At 36.2% G+C, this 26,592-nt stretch overlaps 1 protein-coding gene across 1 annotated transcript in view; it reads right to left on the bottom strand.

Moving 5' to 3' along the window:
* Positions 1-26,592, bottom strand: part of LOC107560792 (glypican-5-like) — a 157,828-nt gene that overhangs the window by 88,936 nt on the left and 42,300 nt on the right. Inside the window, exon 6 of the mRNA XM_016245060.1 lies at positions 491-611. Within this exon, the coding sequence (XP_016100546.1) occupies positions 491-611 (121 nt within the window). The remainder of the gene's footprint in view (positions 1-490; positions 612-26,592) is intronic.

Below are 26,592 nucleotides of genomic sequence, written 5' to 3'. Positions count from 1 at the left end.
CCAGGAGGTCTCCCATCCAGGTACTGACCAGGCTCAGCCCTGCTTAGCTTCAGTGGGCAACCAGTCTTGGGCTACAGGGTGATATGGTTGCCTGCCTATTAAATCATTTTAAATTAATTTAAATGTATTAAATTATTAATTATGTAATGTATTTCTTAGCTATGTATATATACACACACACACACACATAATTTTATGATGATGTGTCCATGACTGTAGTTCTGGAAACCACAATTTTAAAATATTTCCAAGACTCTTAGAACCTTGAGACATTCTCAACAGCAAAAAATGTCTCTATCACATTACTACAACCATGCTAACACGTTTTAAACACACAACGCACAGTTTCATACACGCATGAGCGGAGCTAATGAGATCTGCTCTGATCTGCTGGCATGCAAACACAGCAACTTATGAAACAGCAGTGCGTGGGACATCAATGAGCTTGTTACATTGTTTCATTTGACTGCGTTTTTCTGGCCTGGCTCACCTGATTGATGTGCTTCAGTTTATCAATGACTTGACTGATCACCGGGTCGGCCTCCTTCACTTTGACTTCTGGGTTTTCAGCCTGGGCTTTAATGCCGTTGCCAACCACTCGGAGAGTGTAGCTGTAAAGACAAAAAAGGGTGAAGAATAAGAGACGGTTGTTCGTGGTGAGTGGGTGTCGTTTCTTAGGATTCTTTTCCAATTTTTCAGCGCAAGGGCGATTGAAGCTTTGTTGTTGGCATGATGAGGAAGGCCTTACATGAACCGACTACATTTATCAACACAACAAAGAAAGAGGCATAAAGAATCCCTGAAAAACCCACAAGGGCCTGAAATGGGACGAATAACTCAAGCCACACTAAAAAGCGATAGGACTCCAGGCTGAGAGACAGATTGGGGTTTATGTGGGGCAGAATGGATGTGTGCTGTGATGGGCCACAGATAAGACGCACTAGTGCAGAGAAAGCGCTACTGACAAATGACAAGAAATATTACAATTCTTTATGGGTGAATTCGTTTTACACCAATGGTAAAATCAGCCCGTCCTGTTGAGACTCACCTTGAGAAGGACACGTAAAAAGTAAAGTCTTCAAACAGTGAGGGAAATATATCTGAATGAGTAGGAAAATGAGCAGTGGGCTAAGGTAATCGACTTTATTTACAGGCAATAAACAACAACTCTTCACGAATCCTATGAAACTGGGACTGGGCTTTTTAAATAAAGCCTATAAAGTGGACATTTTTAGTTGTAGTGTAAATTCTGATTATTATTATTTAGATTATAAATGACAATTATGGCATGTCATTTCAAATTAAGAATATGAAATAACATTTATTATATTACATTTATTAGCATAAACTAACAAACTATACAATTTATTATTATCATTATTATTGTGTGATATTACATTTAATAACTTATAACAAAGAAAATATCACATCGATAATAATAATAATAATTTGATATTTATTTGTTATGTTACTACTACTACTACTACAAATTGTTATTATCATACTGTTGCTAAATGTATAACTACTACTATTATTGTTATTGTTATTTTAATCATTATAAATATATAATAAAAACATACATGATACATGATATATATATATATATATATATATATATATATATACACATATATATGTATCATATTACATTTAATAATAATTATTTTTTATTTTTTTTTGCTAATATAATACTTACAATATCATAGTGATGTAATATGAACATTGTTAACTAACACATTTTATTTACATATTTAATTATAATTTAATTGAAATCTGAGAGCACCAATAAAAATGTTCTATGGTAATACTATGATATTCTTTGAAAAATACAAATTCCTTGGAGTACCATCTAAATGCTACTGTTTATGAATATGATATCATTTAATACAGTAGCCAATATCAAAGTACCATAAAACCTGTTAGTACCTGTTTTGTAAGAGAGTCAGGAAATAAAGGACACAAATAAAAACATGCATCTCATGTCACGCTAAGCCTCAAGTCTCATCCTCGCATCGCACACGAGCATGTAGTTTCACCTCGCCGTGTGTCTGAGTGGGCTGATGTGAGACGAAAGTGCTGAGCGTCTCGCTGCTGCTTTGATTCCAGCTGAAGGTGTCAGAGGTGTGTGTTCCCTTGCTCAGCGGCGTCACTTTCCACACACTCATCTGAATACGGCTCGAACCCGCGGCGGCGCTCAAGAGAAAGACGCGCACTTCAGTGGAATGCAAATGCTCCAGAAATACAGCGTTAAGTCTCACTGTGGGTTTTGTGCTCTTGAGGCTTGGAGACAAATTGATTTAAGGGGTTTGAATGGAAAAATTCAGGACTGGAATAAAACAACTCAAACGAAATACTGACTTCTCAATCTTTACTTTGAAAAACCACCGTCTTCATAAAGATATAAAAACAGCTCATCATCAGCTTAAAATTAGTGATGGAAGGTGCAGACACCCTTGTTCCCATGAGAGAACATGGCGTTTGCATTCTCAACTATCTCGACGACTGGCTCAGTCGCTGGACCAGTTGTGCGAGCACAGGGACATGGTGCTCAGTCACCTCAGCCAGTTGGGACTTCGGGTCAACTGGGAAAAGAGCAACCTCTCTCCAGTGCAGAGGATCTCTTTTCTTGGTATGGAGTTGGACTCGGTCAACCTGACAGCACGCCTCACAGAGGAACGTGTTTGGTCGGTGCTGAACTGCTTGAATTCTCTCAAGGACAGGACAATTTCAGAGGCTCCTGGGGCATATGACATCCGCAGCCGCAGTAACGCCGCTTGGACTGCTTCATATGAGACGACTTCAGCACTGGCTTCATGGCCGAGTCCCGAGATGGGCGTGACAACGCGGCACGCACCGAGTGACAGTCACTTCGGCCTGTCGCCAAGCTTTCAGCCCGTGGTCGGACCCACAGGCTGGGGTGCCCCGTACAACGGACATGCAGCTTCAGGGTTGTGGATGGACCCCCATCTGCATTGGCACATAAATTGCCTCGAGTTGCTTACAGTACGTCTTGCACTGGGCCGCTTCAAAACGCCGCTACGAGGCAAGCACATACTGGTCCGTACACTCTGTGACCGGTGCGGGTGGTCTACGCTCCCGTCGTATGTTGCAACTCGCCCGCCATCTCCTCCTATGGAGTCAGCAGCATCTGAGGTTATTTCGTGCCATTTACATTCCGGGCCTGATCAATCATGCAGCTGACGAGATTTCACGGCAGGTAGACCTGTTTGCCTCTTCAGTCACGTTCCATTGCCTACGCAAGTATGCATTTCCCCCAGTGAGCCTACTTGCACAGACACTGGCCCAACCGGACCTGGTTCCCAGAACTGATGCTCCTCATGACAGCCCCTCCCTGGCGCATTCCTCTGAGGAAATATCTACTTTCTCAAAGACAGGGCACCATCTGGCACCCCGCGTCCTGTCTAGGGACCACATGTGGAGGTTCCACAGATCTGGACGCGAGGTCCGGGGTGATCGGTAGGCGGTGGTAGATACCATCACTTCGGCAAAAGCACCCTCTACGAGGCGTGCCCAATTCGTCGTTCACGACGTGACTTCACCGTTCCCTCCTTCAGGGAACGAGGGTTACATACGTAACAGAGACGGTTTTCACAGCAACCCGCCAAAATAAAAGTTTGGTTTAACCTAAAGTAACTGTGACAAAAATATTGCTTAATGTAATGATAGTACTACTACTACTAATAATAACATTATTATTAAAATATTATTTTAAAATGGATATTTACCAGAAAAATTATTTACCAGAATATATTTATCAGAAAAATATAAATACACAACATAGCATTTCTGCATTTATATATATATATATATATATATATATATATATAATCAACTCATTTGAGATGCTTTTGATTATTAATATTTAACAAAACAAATAAAACTGAATTTGAAATGTTGATAAGTAAAAAGTTTTATGATTTCAATTAATTAGGCATGCTTTTGATGAATACAATTTAATTCAACCATTAAAACAGAGTCTAGGAAAAATAAATAAATAAATAAATAATGGAATCCAGAAAAAAAATAAAACAGAAAAAAAAGGAATTTGGGAAAGAATAAAATGGATTTAATTTGGCCCTACCATGGTACTTGTTTGTTAGTTGCAATGAAGTGCTATCAAACTGTTTTGCTGTGCAGATCAAGGAATTTCCTAACTGGACCAGTTATGATATTTCTCCCTTTGATGCAGTCTAATGCTTTTAAGACCCTCGTTTAACAGTCGGCTCTGTCTGACTTGATTAATACCGAATCATCAACATGCAGGTCACTCACAAACATGCTGCTAAGCGCACTTCAAAAAAAATCTGCCAGGACGCCTGCATGTGCTCTCAAAACAACACACTCCGCACTCATTCGCTCCATTTAAAAACCATCTTTCACTGTGCCACGGGCCGCTCTGCAGACACTTCACTAATATTTCATAACACGCTCACGGAAGACTCTCGCAGGGCAACACGCCGTCAGGAAACACAGAGCTGCGTTTTTTTATAGGTGTCGACTGATAAAAAACTACTAACATGCACGACGCTCCTCCATACATGCACATGCCATCTGCTGACTGTGAAAACACTCGGTTTTGCAAAAGAGAAAATAGATCAGAGATAGCATTTATCTGGTAAGGACTGACAGACAGCATTCTGAGCTTCTTCCAGCAAACTCGCTCAATCACGACGCTCTTCAATCGCTCTTTTGGTGTGTGCGGATCCTTCAGTGCCAGATATTGATAATTTAAAGAAAGTGTTTTTATTCACGGCCTATGAATGATGGGATAGTGTGGGTGTGCATACATACGAGCAGGATTGTCTTTTTAAAGACATCAATCATACAATTTTACAAATTTACACTGCAGCGGCACACAGCGGCTCATTACGCATTTTACTGCTTGACAAACCACCCACCAAACGATCCGCATAATGAGAAATGTAACTGTGGCTGACAAAAGAGGCATATCACAATCAAAACCACTTAATTTGCCTCAAATAAAACACAAGCTATACGCTCATATGGCCAAGACAGACATCGTAGAGTTTTGGAAAACAATAACTGCACTCATAAAAACATAGCCCTGCATGAATTAAAATAGCCAATAGATGTAAATCTCATAGCTCACATTAATTATATATATATATATATATATATATACACACACAAATATCCATTTTCTCCCTTTCTTTCCAAACCGCGATATATCCACTCAACCAATCACAGCGCACCATTCCACGCACTGTAGACAGTAATGGCGGTGCTTTGAATACACCTGGCATCCTAGTTTTCCTCATCTATTTTGTACTTTGTGATCAACAAACAAACTTATGGCTGCACGATAAATCGCATGTGATTTTCATGTGTATCTCGCCAGTAAAGCCGGTTCTGTAAATAGTAAATCTCCATCACGTGCTTTCAGATGGAGCGGCATTTAATACACAGAGCCATAGATCACTGCTATAATGTTCATGTATATGTTCATAATCGCAGATGAGTCACATTCGTTTATGAATGCGATATTGCGTTGCTTGTCAGTGTAAGTGTTTTTACAGCGTATAGCACTAGTCAACTAAATGAATGGAACATGGCAAAGATGAATGCACTTTTGAAGGTTGAATGTAAGGGAAATGTCGTTTTGGAATTTCTGTGGTTTAATGTGATATTGTTCATGTATGTTCATGATGAAATTTTATTTTATTGTTGTAATTTATAGCATTAACAAGATGACCTGTTGAATTATATTTGGGAGCGATGACTGATTGAATGTATTTTTAGTCCAGTGCCTGTATATAAGATTAGTATTGATCAACTTACTATGTTGTGTATTTTCAACAGTTTCAATATGAAAAATAACTTTTATATTGATTCAAATATTCATCTGATTTACAGCATTTTGAATACATATATATATATATATATGTGTGTGTGTGTGTGTGTACAGGTATATATGGTTTATGAGGACACAAATGTGTATAATGACATGGGTACTACAACGTAAACATGGTTTATGAGGACACTTCCTGTGTCCCCGTAAAACAAAAGGCTTAAAAAACATCAAAACGGTGTTTTATGAAATTCAAAAATTGCCAGCAGTTTCCTGTGAGGTGTAGGGTTGGTGTAGGGCAATAGAAAATACAGTTTGTACAGTATAAAAACCATTACGCCTATGGAGAGTCCCTGTAAACCACAAATAGAAGTATATGTGTGTGTGTGTGTGTGTGTGTGTGTGTGTGTGTGTGGAAATCTAAATCAAAGTTGATTGGAAAACATACAAAAATATAAATTATTTGTTGAAAAATATATTGTTACTTGTTCAAAATTACTATGATTGTGACAATGATTCTTCAAATTGTATTTATTATCTAATAATTGCTATAAACAATAATAATAATAATAATAATAACTAATAGAGTTTATTGGCAAACATAAGCAGTCTACAAAACAATTATAACAATTATTCTTATAATAATGATTATTAATTACTTCCAATAATAATAATAATAACAACAACGTGTATTATTATTATTATTATGATAAAATAATAATTAATATTATCACTATTAATTATAGTTTTTTTTCTAATTATAATATCAAAATACAATAATAATAATAACAATAAACATATTTGATTCTGTTTATTCAGCGATTCCTCTGGGTGCTTCAACTAAAAGAGCATTTTCTCATCACAGACGGTGCGCGTCTTTTTAAACTACTGTCTTCTTGGTTGTGGTCGTTACTTGTCCTCTGTCGACGGGCACGATCGTTGCCTTCAGTGTCTGGGCATCCAACACGCTGAAGCTGCATTCGTGGATAACTCATGCGTTTACTGTGAACGCATAAGCATGGCATCGCTGCGATCTCGCGGGGCGGCTAGGGGGTATGTTGACATGGAGAGAGCGGTTGCGGTGCACCTGTGCCCATCGTGGCACATTTCGTGTGACTACCCGCCTTTTCAGCCCCTGGACAGACCTTGCATTTCTACGGGCCGGGGTGCCCTTAGAACAAGTGTCTCAGCATGTCGTTGTCACGATGGATGCCTCCAGGACAGGCTGGGGCACTACATGCAACGGGCAGGCAGCCTTGGGGCTCTGGACAGGGCCTTCGACTGCTTTGGCACATCAACTGCCTAGAGCCCTATGGGCAGGATGTGGACTCCGTAGCGCCCTTCTCGTTACTGCCAAGCTGTAACAACAACCAGGAAAGGAAGTGAAGCACCTTTCACGAAGGTTCGAAATCCCTTCTCTTAAGAAAATATTTTTTTGTGGTAAAACTAGCAATGAGATACAGCCTTGGTCTGACGCAAGAAGCAAGTCATTTGTAATTTTAACAAGTGCAGTTTCTGTGCTATGGTGGGGCCTGAAACCTGACTGAAATTCTTCATAGAGATCATTTTTTTGCAGGCAGGAGCACAATTGAGCAGACACAACTTTTTCTAAAATTTTAGACATAAAAGGAAGATTTGAGATGGGTCTGTAATTAGCCAGTTCACTAGGATCTAGTTGTGGTTTCTTAATAAGAGGCTTAATGACCGCCAGCTTGAATGTTTTTGGGACGTGACCTAAAGACAACGACGAGTTAATAATATTGAGAAGCGGTTCTTCTGCTACAGGTAACAACTCTTTTCAGGAACAGCGGCATGACTATCTCCAGCAGCGATGTACTCGCCTTTTTGGCCCCTTTGGGCGCCAAGGAATGCAAATTTGTGCTGGGGCGTTGGGAAGGATACAACCTTCGTGTAGTATCGTGGCTGCTTGTCAACATTTGCAGCGTTACAGGGTTGTGACAGGGTTCTGGTTGTGGCGCTTTCCATGGACCACCTATGTTGTCATTACATAACTCGTAGTGACTGACAGATAGGGAAATTCTTGGTTACATATGTAACCCTCGTTTCCTGATGGAGGAAACGGAGACGTTATGTCCCCATGAAACAACCTCAAACCATCGCTGGTTGCCAGGGACACGTTCACGGCTCCTCAGCGTAAAACCTGAAGAATGGATGCACCTGTCGCCTATTTATACCCGTATGTACAGGGAGTGGCTCAGGTATGCAAAATCCACAAGCCGAATTTCATTGGCGTTTCCTCTGAAAGTCAGAGCGGATTGAGGCTCTCAAGTAAACCCCCTATGTCGTCACGACATAACGTCTCCATTCCCTCCATCAGGGAACGAGGGTTACGTACGTAACCGATACATTCTTTTTATTAATATGGTTGTTTAAAAAAAGTCATCACAATGCTAAGATGTTTTAGATGGTTGCCATGACAAAGCGTGTGTTACACTGATTTGGCCACAATCAAATGGTAATCATGTGCTTCATGTTCTGCTAGACATATCCCCTCAGACATGGTAAAATCACTGCAATGGCTTAGTCCTTTAATAGTGTATCACACAAGAGGCCAGCAGTGGTGGGAGATCCACACAGAAATTCTATAATTGCAGAATTGTATAAGAGTTCAATCAGCGCTGCGATTCAGGTGGAGGCCTCGCAGAAAGCTGCCGCATTAGCAGGAAACTCCGCTCCATTTGCAGCCACTTTTCCTTTCACAGCTGTGCCACTATTATACATTTTGGACACTCCAGATGTGCTTTCAAATATTATTTTATACAACTGCCTCCCTACGATACAAGACAGTGTTGTGTGGATCTTGAAATAAGGTCAACCGGGGAAGCTTCACTCCATTGTGACTCGCCTCCTCCTTATTCATGCTGAGCTTTTCTCCACTGGGTCTGGGTGCTCTAACGTAGCTTTCACTGCCCGATAATTGGATGCAATCATTTTGTAACGTTTTTATAATTGATGCATCAATTTTATTTCATCCCTAACAACTTTCCTATGGTTTGTAGATTTCATTTTCACTGCTGTCCTTCTGATTCACGCACTGAATAATGATCTGTGGGTTTTTGTTTTTTTACTGAAATTGTGGTAGTTATCATAATGACTCAAAGGTACAAGAGAATTGAGAGGCAATTGTGTCCAAATGAAGGGAAATGGTTTTTCATTTGTGGAAACATAATGTCTCTGCAATACTCAAATCATTCACCATTCACCTTTTTATATCAACACAATTTCAGTATAGAATTTGTAATTTATGAAATATAAATATACAATCACTACTCTATATATTCCATATCTGACAATCAGTTATAAAACCATAATGTTCAGAGTAAAAACAGAGGTTTCTTCTCTTGAACCTTAAACTCGAAATATGAGTTTACATTTATGAGAAACTAAACTGAAAAAAAAACTGATTGTCCAAAACCAGTATTTTTTTATGATTTTTTAATTAATTGTTCCTGATGAATAACCCATCTATGCCAGCATACAGAGGTTAGCCGATCAAAATAAAGGTTAGTTACGTATACTATAGTCTTTTAGCTTTCAGGTCATGATAGTGCACTCTAAAAAGCATAAAAATTAAAATAAAATAAAATAATACAAATTTAAATAATAATAATACATATTATTATTATAATTATTATTAATTAATTAATATTTAAAATAATTTAGCATTTAAATAAATTTTAGCATTTAAAATTGACAATGAAAATGAGTTAATGAAAAATATATTTTTCTTCCAAGTCTAAAACTAAAACTCTAAAAAGCTCAAATAAAATTAAATACATGTATTTATTTATTTGTTTAAATGTTAAATGTATTAATGTTACATTTATTAGTGTTAACATTTAAAATGTATTAAAGTTACAATTTAGAGCCTTTCAAGTTCCAACTCTAAAATTAAAAACAAAATAAAATAAAATTATTATTAAAATGTTAAATGTATTAATGTTACTATTTAAAATGTATTAATGTTACTATTTAAAATGCATTAAAGTTACTGAAAAATGTCACAATTTAGAGTCTTTTTCTTCCAAGTTTTAAACTAAAACTCAGAAAAGATCAAATAAACGAATAAATAAATAAATAGAGATGTGATGATGGTGGTATTATTATTGTTATTATTTAATTTTAAGTAATTACAAATGTAAGGTGTTTTTTTTTTTATCAATTTACAGTTTTTCTTCTAACTTTGTAGAAATGATCTAATGTCTCTCTCCATAACAACACCTGATGCCGACTAGCATAAGCAACTAGCAAATCTTGGTTCAGCTAAAACCAACTCATTTCAAAAACAAAAATCATTACGTCTAAACTTCAATAAGCAATACGCCAACACATGAAGGAAATCTGTCCACTTCGTAGGCCAACAGGACTAATACGCCCAACAAACCACCTGTGAACCACTAACTCTGCTCATAAGCACTCAGAATCACATCAGACAGTGATTGGTGAGAATGAAGATGAAGGAAAAATTATTTGTGCCCGTTTTGGTGTGATTGCAGAATTGAGAGAGAAATCAAGCGAATGACTCCAGCAGCTGTTTCCTTATCATCTCTCCTCGTCTGTAACGTTTCGAGAGCCCCCCGGGTCTCCTCAGGAAATACAACCATCTAAATGTATCCGTGTTCTTCGGCGTAAATTCAACGAGACAGCGGTGTTAATTAAAAGAAATAACGGCTGAGATTGAATGCAATTGCTGTGAAAGGAAATGGGACGGGGAGTTTGGAAGACAGACGTCGCATGCGGCACACAAATGCTGCAAAACGTGTTGCCTCCGTCATGGAGCATGACTGCCACCCCGGAGCTCAATGCCAACATCCAAACAAACATGAATATGATGATTAAATACATAATTACAGCGACTCTTTGGAGCACTGCACTTTGCATTACAAATAACACTTGCTTTTTATATATCAAATTTACATGAATTTATGCAAAAAGAAAGAAAGAAAAAAAGTTTCTTCAGAAGTATCTTGAATTAAGTTTATTTTTCTTTGCATTTATTTATTGCAATTATTTTTGTCTTATTTTATGTGAAATCTTCGCTAACTTTAATTTATGCTTAAAATAGCAAAAACAACAAGAAAAATCTACTTTAAGATTGATTTATCTAAAGTTTTATGCAATTTTTCTTCATAACTGATCTTGCTTTAATAATTTTTGGTTGTTTTTGAGAAGAAAAAAAAAAGTTCATGTTTTTGCAGTACAATTAGAGCGCGATCTGAACAAAAGTCATGCAGTCGTCCGTTAAACGGCAGCTCCTGCGTTCCAATCAATGAAACCCCCCGAGCCATAAACGCCCATCCATCTGTGCCAGGGGCAAAGTGTGGCATTAGCCAACAGCCGCGGGCATCCAGGGAAGCAAGGCTTTCTGGGCATTCTGTGTTTTTGAAAAGGTCAACATCTATTGTGTATAATCCTTACTTGGCTCTTTACTCCAGCAACTAAAGGCAACGACTCCTCAGCTGCTGCTTCAACATCGTTACCTGCTGCGAGAACCACAACACAATCACAGACAGAGCTGAAGAGAGGATTTTGTATTGAGGTCAACAATAAAAATAAACGTCTTTCCTAACAATATATAATATCTATTATGACTGCTTTACAATATTTACAAGTGAGAACAGTGGAACAAATGCAGTGTAACGCAAAAATTAAGGACTAATTTGTTAGCATGTTAAAGACAACAATTATCCTAATTTATTTTCAATTAATGAATTTCAATTTACAGCTATTTTACCATGACTTCAAATGTATCTCATCCGGTCAGAATTTAAATTAATTATTATCAGTTTATTATTATATATATATATATTTTATATATATTTTTAAACATTTATTTTACATTTTTATATATGTTTTATATTTTTAAACATTTATTAATTAATGTATTTGTTTATTTTGAAATGAAAAATGAATATAAACAGTATTTTTTTATTTTGAGGAAAAATATAAACAAAAAATACTTATTCAAATAAATTATGCAAATACTTCTTTAGAATGCAATATAATGTAACTGTGATATAAATTTAGTTCCACTATGTATTTGAGACTTATCATTCATTAATTATTTTTTTTATATATATATTTTTTTTTATTTACTAAAGTTTTATTTAAAATGCATGAAAATGAAAAGCATAAAAAATATAAAAAAGAGTTTTTAGCAAAATTAAAAATCCAAAATACTTAAAAAAATTATTACAAATATATAATTAAATAGTTGTTTATCATGCAATATATTGTAACTGTGATATAAAATTAATTTCACCATGAATGTAAGACTTATCATTTATTAAATATTTTTTTTGTTTGTTCACTTCCAAGGAGTTGAATAAGAGAACATAAACAGTATAAACTACTTCCGATTTCCAGCCAAATATAAACAGTATACTTAATTAAAAGTTATTAATATACCTAATAATTAAAATAAACTATTAAAAACATCATGCAATTCATTGCAACTGTGATATAAAATTAAGTCCATTATTCTGGTGATAACGCCCACTTCTAACTTCTGTTTTATAAAAGAAAACCAATCCTCTGAGGTCCTGAGCATGCTTAGAAGTAATGCAATAGAAGTGTGTACTTATTTTCTTAGTAACAGCATATTGCAGTTTACAAGCAGTTGATCCCCCACAAATCACTGGGTCTTAGCGTTTACTTGCGAGAATACAAAGACACTGATATTATCTGATTTCTCTGCTGATACGTGGCCGTTCAGCTCAGGAAAAACTATTTTTATTAATGTTGAGCTATCAGCGCCGTCTCCATGGCCATTTCCCAGTACAATTACATGAAGCTGAAATATAGCAGCACAACACAGCCATCAAAAACCCCAAGCTGTGGTGAAAAAGCATGTAGATTAATAACCCTCTTAAGAGCTTTGACTGGGTAAAATTATAAAACGTCTCCATCATGATATGAAAGCTGCTTTTTCATTACTAAGCCCAGAATATTTAGGCTCCAAGTTCTAGCCTTCATAATTTGTATTGGCGACTCTGCACAAAAGAAGAATGAATCTGTGACTTGATTCATTCACTTTCAAAAAGTCTTGAAATTGAGTCTACACTACTATAACCACATGTATCCACATAAATAACTTCTTATTATCTAGAACAGAGCTATAGTACATTGTGCTTTATTAAAATAGCAATATGCAAGGTTCTAAATTAAATCAACAAGAGACAAATATGAATAAAAAATGGATTTGGAGAGCACATAAACCATGGCTATGCCATTATAAAACTGGTTAAAATCAAATTGCTTTGTGATGGTGGATTTTTCAGTCATTCTTTCTGCAGGTTTCATTGTTATGCCAATAGGTGGCGACAAGTGACCATCTTTATGAGTGAAGCATTGAGTCATTCACTCAAACCATTCATTCAAAAACAATGACGGATTCATTCTGGAAAGAATCAAGTGACGGTCTACATGAGAAAATCAATGAGTCACTCATTCATTCAGGAACAACACAAGTGTATAAAACACTGATTAACTCATTCAGGAACAAATATGAGAAAATCAATGAATCACTCACTTAAAAGACTTCAACAGTTATTCGATCAGAAACAAACAAGAGTATATGAGAAAATCAAAAAAGTAATTCGCTCAAACGAAAATACTGATTCATTCAGTAACAAATCTTTATGAGAAAATCAATGAGTCATTCGCTTAAAGATCTCTTCAAAAGCACTGATTCGTTCAGGAATTAATCCATATGACAAAACAACGAATCAAAAAATTTGTTCAAAAGAGTGGTTCATTCAAGCCAAAAACAATCATATATGAAAAAAATAAATAATAATAAATTACATTATCTCAAAAAACCCGAATTAATTCATTCAGGAACATATCTATATATGAAAATCAATGAATGAATCACTCACTCAAATGATTTGTTCAAATTAGTGATTCATTCACGAACAAAACAAGCGTAAAAGAGAAAATCAGTGAGTACACTGGTAACACAACTGTATCTGTGCATATTCTTGTATTTTTTTTCTTTTGTTATGTTTCTGTTTGTAATTGTACTACATTGATGTTTTGTACAGTAAAAAAAAACTTGACATTCAAAGCAATGAGTCATCCACTAATCCAATTTGTTCCAAAGCACTGATTCTTTCAGAACGATACACCTAAACAAAACTGTTAATCTATGTGTATTTATTGTTATAAATAAAATTAATTATGTGCTGATTCATACTTTGTTCAATTCCCGAACCGAGCAGAAGTAATAGTGACACTTTCCTTAGCAGACACTTAACACTAATGGCGCTTTTCCACTGCATGATACGGCACGGTACGGTTCAGTACGGTTCACTTTTGTGGGGTTTTCCACTGGGTACAGTACCTGGTACCTGGTACTTTTTTCAGTACCACCTCGGTTGAGGTTCCAAGCGAATCGTACCGTTACCAAAACGTGACGTGTAAACTCTGCTGATCACTGATTGGCCGGAGAGAATCGTCACTGCCTGCATCATTGAACTTGCGGCACGAGACACAACAGACCCGCTAGATTTAAATCAGCACAGCCAGCGAAGGATCGAACGCAACTTTTCGTTTCATTGTCTGTTGAGGAAGTACAAACGTTCCTCTCGTTGATAGCTGATGAGCAGATCCAGCGAGAGCTTGATGGGGCGACACGGAATGAGAACGTTTTTCAGGAGTTGGGGCAGCATAGGCGGCGCAACTAACGACATGGGAATAATCCCGCCCATTCTAAAGTGGTACTAAACTGCAGAGGAAACGCAAACCGAGCCGTACTGAGTCGTACTGAGCCGTGCCGAGCCGAGTTGTACCACGCAGTGGAAAAGCGCCATTATAACACAATCCCCAAACACCAGATACATATCAACTAGAGCAAACAAATACTGTTGTTTTGTTCTGAGAAGCAAACAAACAGCTCGACACCTCCAATAACACTCATCTGACAGAAAGCAACAGAAGTGATTGTGCTTCTCTGTGCTCCGTTTCTTCCTATCTTTGTCATTTGTGTTGTTTTTCTGACCCTCAACTTGCACTGTCAGAAATGTTTTCTCATTCTGCTTTCGCTGACCCTCGTTCTGTTTCCTGTCTTTCTGAACAGACACTAAACGACTGCTTGCTTTAGGCCTGGCGGGATGTGAACTTCCCCGATCTCTTCTCCAGCTTTTCCAACAGAAGCGGCAAACTGACGAGCAAACGAGACCCTCCATGGCGCGTGCAAGGGTAAAAGGTGACTTACGAGTGCCAATCATCACAATACTGGTTTACAGGAACGACAGACAATCTACCAGGTACCAAACGTGTCCTGCGGTGAAGGAACGCCTACTGTTTGAGCGTGCGTGAGACTCACGCTGTGAGTAATGAGTGTTTCGGGTTTCGAGGGTGAGTGGATTTTGACTGGCGTTGTGTTTTAAAGGAAGCTATCTACGGATTGAGCTCAAATAAAATTGTCACGCCACATGAGCTCTCTCCTGGAAAGCTGCCGCGTAGTGAACTGCTATCAAGCAGATATAAGAGACATCACATCCGGACTCTATCGCTCGGCCCCTCATGATTCGCCGTTATGTACGCGAGTTCACCGCCATTCTCCGTTTTGATTTTATGCCCCAATCATACATCTTTCCCTGCTCCCAGAATTGCACTCCACGTATTGACTCCAAGTCAATTTTATAGTCCAGTGGTCTCGGGCTCGACTGCCTGGTTCGCCCTGTCTGCTGTCTGTATTTATGTTTCCACATGGCATCTCGACGGAGTCATTTTCACGTGGACAATCACGGAAGAGTGCTTCCGTTACCACGGAAACACTCTCACACAAGTGCGCTTCATTAGCAGCCACCAGTCGCCGAGTGGCTCGGCAGGAATGTACTTACTACTTACTTATGCATTGAATTTGTGACACAACAATGTTTATTCAAAATGACAAGCTGGGAGATTTTTCGGACACGGATAAACATCTTCATGGCATCATTAGGCACAGAGGATCGTATTTGATTCTTGCCTGGCGAACGATTTTTCATCTGACATCAGTGGTACAATGTTGATTACCACAAAATAAATGTACAATCATCCATGATCCTTTTTCTTTCTTTCTTTCCTAAGCAAAAAAGATAGAAAGAAAAAAAAAATTCTGCTTTTTTCTTTCACATTTTTGCACCTTCAATTCTGCTTTTGAAACTTTTGAATATTGCTCTTTTATACTCACCAAGGCTGCATTTATTTACTCAGAAATACAGCAAAAACAAGATTATTGTGAAATATTATTACAAATAAAAATAACTGTTCTATTTGAATATATTTTAAAATGCAATTTATTCTTAAAGCTGAATTCTCAGCATCATTAATCCAGTCTTCAGTGTTACATGATCCTTCAAAAAGACTTTATGCTAACCATGGCTGCATTTATTTGATTAAAAATGCAGTAAAAACAGTAATATTTTGAAATATTATTACAACTTAAAATAAGTGGTTTCCATTTGGATATATTGTAAAATAGAATTAATTTCTGTAATGTAAAGTTTAATTTTCAGCATCACTACTCCAGTCTTCAGTGTCACATGATCCTTCAGAAATCATGCTGATGCTCAAGAAACATTTGTATTTATTTATTTTATCAATGTTAAAAACAGTTGTGTTGCTTTGATACATTTTATTTTTCAGGATTCTTTGATAAATAGAAAGTTTTTTTCAAAACTGCATTTATTCAAAACAGATTTTTTTTTTTGTAACTATGTATTTACTGCCACTTTTGATCAATTTAAAGCATCCTTGCAGAATAAATTTATTCATTTCTTGCAAAAGAATCTGAACTTTTGAACAGTTTTAGTATTTGGTATTTATACAACATATTAAACAGTATAGTATTTATAGTATTTGGATCTTGTCTAATTTCTGTCTAAAATGCAGTCAATAGAGCTAAACATTAATTAACTTAATGATCAGTCCCAATTATGACATGAAACTATCTGAAATATTTCCGTACGGTTCATGTAACCCAAGACGGCTTTGGTGCAGGTTGTGTTCTTATGTTTCATGTCATAAAATCAATCTAAAATAGTTTTCTGTTTACTTCTGTACGGTCTCATTCACTCATGCAGCCACAGTTGGCCTTGGGCACTCGTGTTCAATCTCTGATATGATTCAAGGGCTGTCTTGTCTTCATTTAAGATGCTTTAATATCATCTGAGGGTCCCTCAGCGGTGGCCCGTCTCTCTGGAAGAGGACACTCAGTCTCTGACCCCTTCAGGCTTTCAGACCTGCAGCAGCGCCAGACTGTCAATGAAACTGGGAATCCACAGTAAACCCAGACAGTTCCTAGTCCAACTAGCATCCGCAAGTTTCCTCTGAGGACTGCAGCTACCAGTGTGAGACAGAAAATAAGGTGGAAAATGAAATTTGTTATTACTTTTCTAAGCAATCAGACTTACAATTGTGGACCAGCAGGCAATAAAACAAGCTAAAAATATGTTAGACTTCATTTAAGGAGGGACCTGTGCTATATCTGGATTTGCAACCGCACAGAACACCCTAGCAACCATAAAACACCCTAGTAACCACCCACAACACTGTAGCAACTATGAGTTTTGCATGGGCAACGTAACCAGTTTTTGATGGTTTGTGTGTGTGTGTGTGTGTGTGTGTGTGTGTATACATATATATATATATAAAATGAAAATAAATACATAAAAATTATATAGCGTTGTTGTTGCATTAAATTAATTGTAAAATTATTATTATAAAACATTTCATATAACATTTTTAAATATATATTTTTAAATATTTATTAAAGTATATATATATATATATAAATATAAAAAAATAATTAAACTTGGCAACCAACAGAAATAAAATAAGCTAAAGTAGTAAAATTACTAAAACTGAATAAATTAATAAATTAATAAATAAATACATTAAAGTTACACAAATATATATATAAAAAAACAGAATAATAAAAATGGAAAAAAGAACATTAAATTAAAATGAAAACTGAAAATATAAACAAAATCACATTTAAAAGAACACAATATGTGTCCCTGCAGCACAAAAGCAGTGTTAAGTCGCTGGGGGATATTTGTAGCAATAGCCAACAATACATTGTGTGGGTCAAAATTATAGATTTTTCTTTTATGCCAAAAATCATTAGGATATTATGTAAAGATCATGTTCCGTGAAGATATTTTGTAAATGTCCTACTGTAAATATATTAAAACTTAATGTTTGATTAGTAATATGCATTGCTAAGAACTTCATTTGGACAACTTTAAAGATGATTTTCTCAATATTTAGATTTTTTTGCACCATTTTACAACATTTTCAAATAGTTGTATCTCGGCCACATATTGTCCAAACCTAACAAACCATACATCAATGGAAAGCGTATTTATTCAGATTTCAGATGATGTATAAATCTCGATTTCGAAAAATTGACCCTTATGAGTTTTGATTGTCCAGGGTCACATATAATAGTGTATAAATAATACAAAACTAAATACTAAAATACTTATAAAAACAAAAATATAACATTATCATATCAAATATTTGAATTATTTAACTATCATGTTATTTTAACTGTACTACTTTAGGTAATAAAAATTGCTGCATTAATAATTTCCCAAAAATAAAAATAATAATAATAATTATTATTAATATTATTATTCAATTTAGATTTTTGTAATATGTCTCAATAAATGATTAATTAAAACCATCCTATCTGTTTAAATAATCAACTTTCAGCTTGTGGCAAAACCAGTTAAGACCATTATAGAGCTGGGTAAAACTAGTCTAAGCGATATTTTGTAACCAAGAGGGATGATCAGAGGTCAAAAAAGTTCAGCAAAGGTCGATGTGATTCGTTTGTTATGCCACACCAAACATCAGTACCGCACAAGATCTCCGGATCTCCGGCTAGTGTCCGAAATTATTTCCTCCGTCTCATTGGATCATAGAGCTGCCGGTCTCTATGCATCTGCATTCTTTTTGATCCAATTTATAGAGCTGGTCTGAGAGGACAGCGTCTCAAACAAGAATAACAGTGGATTGCTCTACTCCACTTTATCTACTTCAGTTAAATTACTTGGGCATCAGATAGAACCTCGGACTCGGAGAGGAATGACAAAAACAGGGAGGAAAAATGAGCAAGAGAAAGAATGAGAAAAATGCCTGGTTTCGGGAAACAGTATGGCATCATCCCAATTTAAGGTTATCTGATGCTCTTCCTTTGGTCCAAGCCACCAGGGAACCGATGCAGGAGCTTTTCTTCGCTGTGTGTTATTCCGATGGCCAATGATTGACGTGGAACAATCAGCAGGGACACGGGATATTTTGGCAGTGATGTCTATCCGTCTTATCACAACATGCATATGGATGAGAACATCTCTTGAGCCATTTTTTTCTTTCAACAATGAAAGGCACATTAAATATTGAAGATAACAAAACTGAAATCCCGTAGAGTGTAACAGATTGTAGGAGTAAGATTGCAGAATTGGTACATGCAAATGTATTCATCGCAGTGTGGCTGTGGTAGAGTATTTTTCCTTGGCTTGAGGATTTAATTTGATTTTACCCTAATATCTTAATTTTATTTTAATATTGTCTACAATAAAGAAATAACAGAATATCTAAAAAAAAATGAATATACACAAATTAAAATGAAAAAATTAAATTAATAAAAAAAAAATTTAAATACATAAAATCTAAAAATACAAATACACTATAAATAAAAAAAAATGCTGCAATAATTGTTTGCAAAAACTATATATTTAGTACAATCTTATTATTTAAATATCTGTACAATATGTAAATAAAATCTAATTAAATAATAAAGGATTTAAAATAAAATAAAAATAGTTTATGTTCTTTTAGCTATAAAAAATGCTGCAATATAGTTCGCAAATACATATAACACATATTTGGTACAATATTACAATACTAATATTTAAATATCTTTAATGTCTCAACAAATTATGAATTAAAAATAAAGTCATATTAAAATATGTAAATAAACTGTGTGTGTGTTCTTATTTTTATTGAATTTTGAATTTATTAAAAGTAAATAGATGCAATAATAATTAGCAAATATTAGTACTAAATTTAATACTTTTTCATGACTACTTTACTATGGAAATAGTATACTCTTCAATTACATCTGTGTACTGGTTTCATATAAAAACAAAACAAATAAATAAAAAAGTGATTAAAAAGAAGTTAATTTCAAAAGTACTATTACTATTTTTACATGTGCAACATCAGGATCTCTGGGACCCTGAACATAAGAAAGTCAAGTCAATTGAACAGAAGACAAGAGTTAATCGAATATCACAGAATGGAGTACAACTCTTCCTCACACAGGGTGAAGCAAATGAATTAGCATTCTGGATTTGTCCACTGATACTGAATGTAATTTTCCAGTGGGCTAGTTCGAGAGAAGTCCCGAAGTTAATGAATCAAACAACGAGGTGTCTGTGCCTTGACCGAACTCAGAGCTTCTCAAGGGCGACTACGACGGTTTATAGTAGCATACTAACATACTCCAGAATTTCACGAGTATGCAGTACATATACTATGCACTGCATTTAAAGTCTCTATGCATTAAACACACTATTTTGAATCATTATCTGCCAAAAGTTAAACAAAACTGAAAAAAAAAAACCTGTATGTATTTCCAAGATGATTGGTATATGCTTTGCACATGCAACCTGAGGAAGTCACATGATCAATATCCCTCTACTATAATATTTTTTTTTCTTTGAAATCTGCTATTTTTGACCAAACCCTGACTGGTTATATTCAGCAATTTTAAATAAACCATCGTCAACAGAGCTTTTGTGATTCGAAGAGAATACTCTTGTAGGGTTGCCATGTCCACTTATTATAAGTGACACTTATTAAGCATCTTTGAGGTAAGCTATACAGTTTATGGAGTATAGGAAGGCCGCAATATTTTGGTATTCAACTTATTTCCAAGATATTGCATTTGTAAGGATGCTACGATCGATCAACCGCAGATCAGTATCAGCCGATAATCATATTCTCGATCAGTAGTCAATAACTATGGCTGTAGCCAGGCTTTGAAAATGAGTGAGGTCTGGGGTGGGGTTAAGAATTGTATTAAAATAACCCCTTTTAGTGGGCTTGTTCTTATTGGTGTTTTTTTTCTACTAAGATCTGGCAACACTGCATTTTTCAAAAGTCAGTTTGGTTGTAGAATGTGGTTTTCATTCCCATAAACAAACTGTGTGTACAGAACAGGATTAAGCAATAAAAGGTGAATTGGCAACCGAATTTAGCTGCAGTGTGTATGTAAGTAGTATTCCAGCATTGTATGCTGAACATAGACAATATGTGTGGCCTTCTTCAGAGAGGCTGTCAAAGAAAAAGTGCACAAAAAGAAGTTCTCCTCTTATCTGCTCTGTTTGCAATGTGTCTTGAGATCAGGGAGAGATTACTGGAAGCTGGAGAGCTAGAAACAAGGAGAAAAGAGCATGACAAATGCACAGCAGATAACCATGCTATCTAAAAAATTTGATACTACGAGGACAAACAGGTAGTTAAAATACCTCAGGGAGAAGAACAGTCACCAATGAGATTCCTTTAATAACACATCTTTTTCATCTTGACAGCAATGAGACTACTGTAAATAGAGTTTGAATGGAGAATTCTGCGCTTTATTTCTTAACACAAAAAATATATAAAGTCCTTAGCAACACCTTAGAAACCACCTAGCAAATGCCTAACAACCAGCCAGAGCATCTTAGCAACAACCTAGCAACCACCCAGAACTTCCCAACAGTTGCCTAGCAACACCCTAGCAAACCACTCAGAAGACCTAATTAACCACCTCACACCAACTAAAATACAAAAGCTTTTAGCAGCTACCTAGAAACTAATTTACACCTTAGCAACACCCTAGCAACCAAACACCATAACAAACATTCAGAAGACCTTATTAACAACCAATCAACAACTAAACTACCCAAAACCTCTCAGCATCCACCCAACAGCTGTCTAAAAACTATTTTACAACTTAGCTATGTCCAAAAAAATACTTTTCAAAACAAAATCAGTCAACAGCATCTGACACACTGCTAATTGCTGTAAGTGTATTTACATGTATGTATTTATATTCTGCTAATTTATATTATATATACATATATTTAACATATAAACATATTTTTCATAAATATATACATGTATGTGTTTGTAGTTATATATACATAATAAATATACACAGTATACACACATATATTATGTAAACAAAAGCTTTTATTTTGGATGCGATTAATTGCCATTAATCGTTTGACAGCGCTAAAAAAATTCAAAAATAAAACTGATAATTTCAAAAGTGTGTATTTTATTACTGCATTACCGTGCTTTTTACAAACTTAAGGACGATCATTTTTCACTGATAATTAACAGCATGTCAGCTTGTATTTTTCACGGCCCATTCATTTAACCTCTCGTCCTGCAATATAACTCAACATTCAAAGTTACGAAATGCAGGAGTGCAGATGTCTAAATATGAGTTTTCATTGTTTACTGTTCACTGAAACCGTATAACTCGGGGCGATACTCTTCTAATTGAAGGACACATTTTAGTCTCATTCTGCAGTTAATGAAGGTTGCACAGGAAGAGCACATTGCCGTCAGAGCAATGATGTGTACATTATGATAGCCAAGGGCAGATGCTCCAAACTGGCAGTTTTAGGAATTTATTCAATGCCTTTTGCTTCAATAAAAAGTCCAAACAAGAAGGCCTCAAAAAGAGCTTTGGTCTTGGCGGATGCTGCGAGTTTAAAGGTGACGGCACTATGTTTAACGCTTGATTTACGCCTGAGCTTTTAATTAGATGATTGCAGCGCTCGTGTGACGGGACACATAACACATGGTCTTACGGATGCTGCAGTTAATTACTAAGAGGTTATTCATCTTCAATGCCCTCAGACTGTTGAAGCCCGGGGTTGAATACATAATCGCACTATTGGCTCAATGAAAAATGACGCCGCAGTGTTATTCAATGTGATGTAATGGCTGCGAGGTCTCGAGACAAATGACACTAAGCGGCGCTTTTGATGCTGCTCCCACACAGATCAAATAAAATCCATCCAAAAGTGTGTACATTTCTTGAATCAGAGTTAAATTAACGGGCAGCGCTTCAACTGGAGTCCATCTGCATGTCCATTGATTTTCATGGACCTGAACCTGAATAGAAACACACACATATCTGAATTGTTCAAATAAATGTCCAAAATGTCTTCTGAAGTTCACAAAATTCCTCTTGACTACAGGGTTGTATTTTACTATTTTAGAAAACAGCTATGTAATACTCATATATAACGTCATTGTGGTCATTCTGCTGTGGTTTTGGGTGTAGATGAGCAGCTGATAATGTTAGGTCTCCATATTTCCTCCTCAAAAACAGTGTCACGTTTCTTTATTTTGGAGGAAGGGCAGTGGAACAGTCCACCATCACTGTTCATTTTATCTCTGGGAATGTGGGTGTGATCCGCGGCGCTCGGTCTGATGGTGCAGTGCTGAGTGAAATGAACCCACAGTTGTAGGTCAGAGTCGACGGGTCACGAGGTCCCCAGTCATATATTGAGAGCAGACTTTCTATTACTTGAGTCTAAGGAGACGGTAGTGTAGAGCGGATACAGAAACAAACTAAATCCCACACATTCTCACAGCAATCAAGAATCAAAAGCTGATGCTTGTTGTATAAAAAAATGATGACAATCCATTAATGGTTCTTAAACTATTCTCCAGAACAACACGGGACCTCCATCAGTGTCCTTTACCACTGAATCTACAGCTCCACAGCAAAACAAATATTGCAATTTTGTAGTTTTAAGTTGTGGTTTGCAGCCTGGATCAAACATGAAAGACAATAAATAGACAACACACCTTTCTATTGGTTGTACTCATAAAGAAACATACAACTCAACCAGTGTAGTCATATCCATGAATGAATGAATCATACGATCCAATTCTTTTAATCAATCGATCAAAATGACTCACAAATAAATTGCAAAGCCTAAAATGACTCACTTCACTGAATCACTCAGAATGGTTATCGAATGAATGTTTGAATCACTCACTGAACAACAAGATTTATATTTTGTTATATCAGAATTGAAATGAACCAAGATCTATTACTTTTATGTAAAATAATAATAATTGTAGTTAGTTAGTTAGTGGTTGCTTACAAATACAAAAGGAATTGCTAAAGGCCAGAAAGGGGTTATTTCCATCTTGACTCTAAACACACAAAAACTGTGGTTCAGCACTGGTGCTCGAAAAGATCTGTCCAAAACACAACAAACGCTCCTTTCCTCCACCTCAAGTAGAAAAAGCATGAAAAGTGCTTTCCCGGTCCTCTCGTTCTTTCATCAACACAGCTGCCCCTCGGTCAAAGCATCAGTTAATCTGGTTTTCACATCCGTGTGCGGATCGATCGCAGCTCGGATCACCTGTGGCTTCATTTGGCCTTGCGTGACAGCGTTTGAGCTGCTCTAAATCAAACACAACCACACACACACAGAGAGAGAGAGAGAGAGAGAGATCTAGATCAGCCGGAGCAGCAGTTCTTCATCTGGACCTCTGAATGAGCCCGCTTTAATAAAGGTGGACAATCTAAAAACAGGGTCTCTTTTCCTGAGAGCAGGACGACACTGTAAAAACTCATTATCACATCTGTCAACGTAGTGACCAAAATGGTGTATCTGCGACTACTGTCAAGAAAGACATTCAGTTATATGGTTATATACTGTATATTACCATCCAAAAGATTGGGGTTGGTAAGATTTTATGTTTTTGAAAGAAGACTCCGCATACTCACCAAGGCTGCATTTATTTGATCAAAAATACAGTAAAACAGCAATAATGTGAAATATTATTACAATTTCAAATATCTGTTTTCTATGTGAATATATGTTAAAATGTAATTTATCTCTGTGATCAAAGTTGAATTTTCAGCATCATTACTCGTCTTCAGTGTCACATGATCTTCAGAAATCATTCGAATATGCTGATTTGCTGCTCAAGACACATTTATTATTATTATCAATGTTCAAAACAACTTCATATTTTGACCAGTAGTGAGATGATACTGTGATAAGAGCTGTTGAACAGAGCTTATATAGCTTATATAGATAGAATTTGACATTTACGGAGTGTGAATTTCTGACCATTGGTGCCTGACATAAGCATGTACATCAAGATACGTCAAAGAGCACCATGATTTTACTATGGTACATATCCAAAAAACACCCTTCACGATTTGCTAAACAAATGTTTGTTTTGGTAGTATACTAGTATGAATTATTTACATTTAATAAAAAAAAAAAAACGTAGGGAACTTACAGGTAACAGGGAACGTTCTATCAATGTTTTCTCAACGTTCTTCAAGTAACATTAATAGAATGTTCTCAAAATGGTACGTTATTTATACGTCATACAGCGAACCATTAACACTTTCTCTAACATCTGCATAATGGAGAAAAACAACAGATCATGTTTCCCAAAACTGGATTTAATATAGAATTTTAATACTTGGCACATGGTATTTTCAAATACTTGTTTTCATAAAGAGCTTATTTTTTTAGTTAACACAGTATTGATTTGCATGTAAAGGCGCTCATTGTAATTTAAATCATTTATCATGATCCAGAATTACTCACAAAGGCCATTTCCACGGCATTTGATGCATTACAGTGTTCATTTAGACTGGGTTTAAGGAGCGTGTTTGCTTCGTCCTCTCTATCCACTCTCACACTGAGGTGATGCAGTGTTTTACCGCAGTATGTCCGCACCTGATTTTACCATCTGCTTTTCTGCATGCCGGCAGATGGTATTTATGTCGAATTTCACAGAATAAAACACTCGCACCCAAATATGCAATTAATATCTGTGTTCAGCAGACTGCACGGAGGTACTGCACATCTTTAATAGTCCAACAATTGATGACCAGCTACTGTGTTTTCTGCTTAGGCTTCGTCAGTATGGCCCTACAGTAAGTGTTTAAGGACAAACCCAAGTAAGCGGCTGAGATTTGCCCTCGGCCATGGCGTCTCCATGTCAAACTAAGATTTAATGCCGGCATTCCTGGTCTGGGGCCGAGAAACATGAAGTCACGTCTGTTGAACGTCCAACCATCTTTACACACAGACGTGTGAGGACTGAGAGCAGCGGAGTCGCAGATACGTGCAACAATGTGAATTACTTGACCTTAAACATTTCCCATTTGGATTCCCGCTTCAGAATCACCTCAGGCCGCTGTTTCTGAAGAAACTCTCACCTGTGAATGAATGTTTGTGAATCGTCTCTGCTGATAAAGCCCCCAAAAAGTAGCTGTGCTGCCTTCCGTAACTAGTCTCCTGTTTGGTCTGATAATAAGACCTGTTTTAACGCATCATTTGGAATTGGGATGGTGTTGAATGCACAGATGAGAGACAGAGGGAGAGAGAGATGGCAGAATAAAATCATCATGAAATGAACACAGCTCCCCCATCTGGCCAAGACTCAGCCCTACAACTAAACATTAAGTAGAGATACAAAACCAATTTATGATAATAATAATAATTATTATTATTATTTCCTTTTTGGACTTTTTCTAAAGAAAAGTAATGAAGAATTCACCTTATAGTTTACGATTGCCTTACAAATCATAATCTAGGTTACAAATAAGAAAAGTTTACTGGGGTCAGTAAAATGTTTTAAAAAGTAATTAATATATATATATATATATATATATATTTTTTTTTTTTTTTTTT

This window comes from Sinocyclocheilus grahami, unplaced genomic scaffold (genome assembly GCF_001515645.1).
Source record: "Sinocyclocheilus grahami isolate Dianchi unplaced genomic scaffold, SAMN03320097.WGS_v1.1 scaffold743.1, whole genome shotgun sequence".
NCBI classification, from domain to species: domain Eukaryota; kingdom Metazoa; phylum Chordata; class Actinopteri; order Cypriniformes; family Cyprinidae; genus Sinocyclocheilus; species Sinocyclocheilus grahami.
The sequence above is the reverse complement of the archived record's forward strand: the minus strand, read 5'-3'. Positions and strand labels throughout refer to the sequence as shown.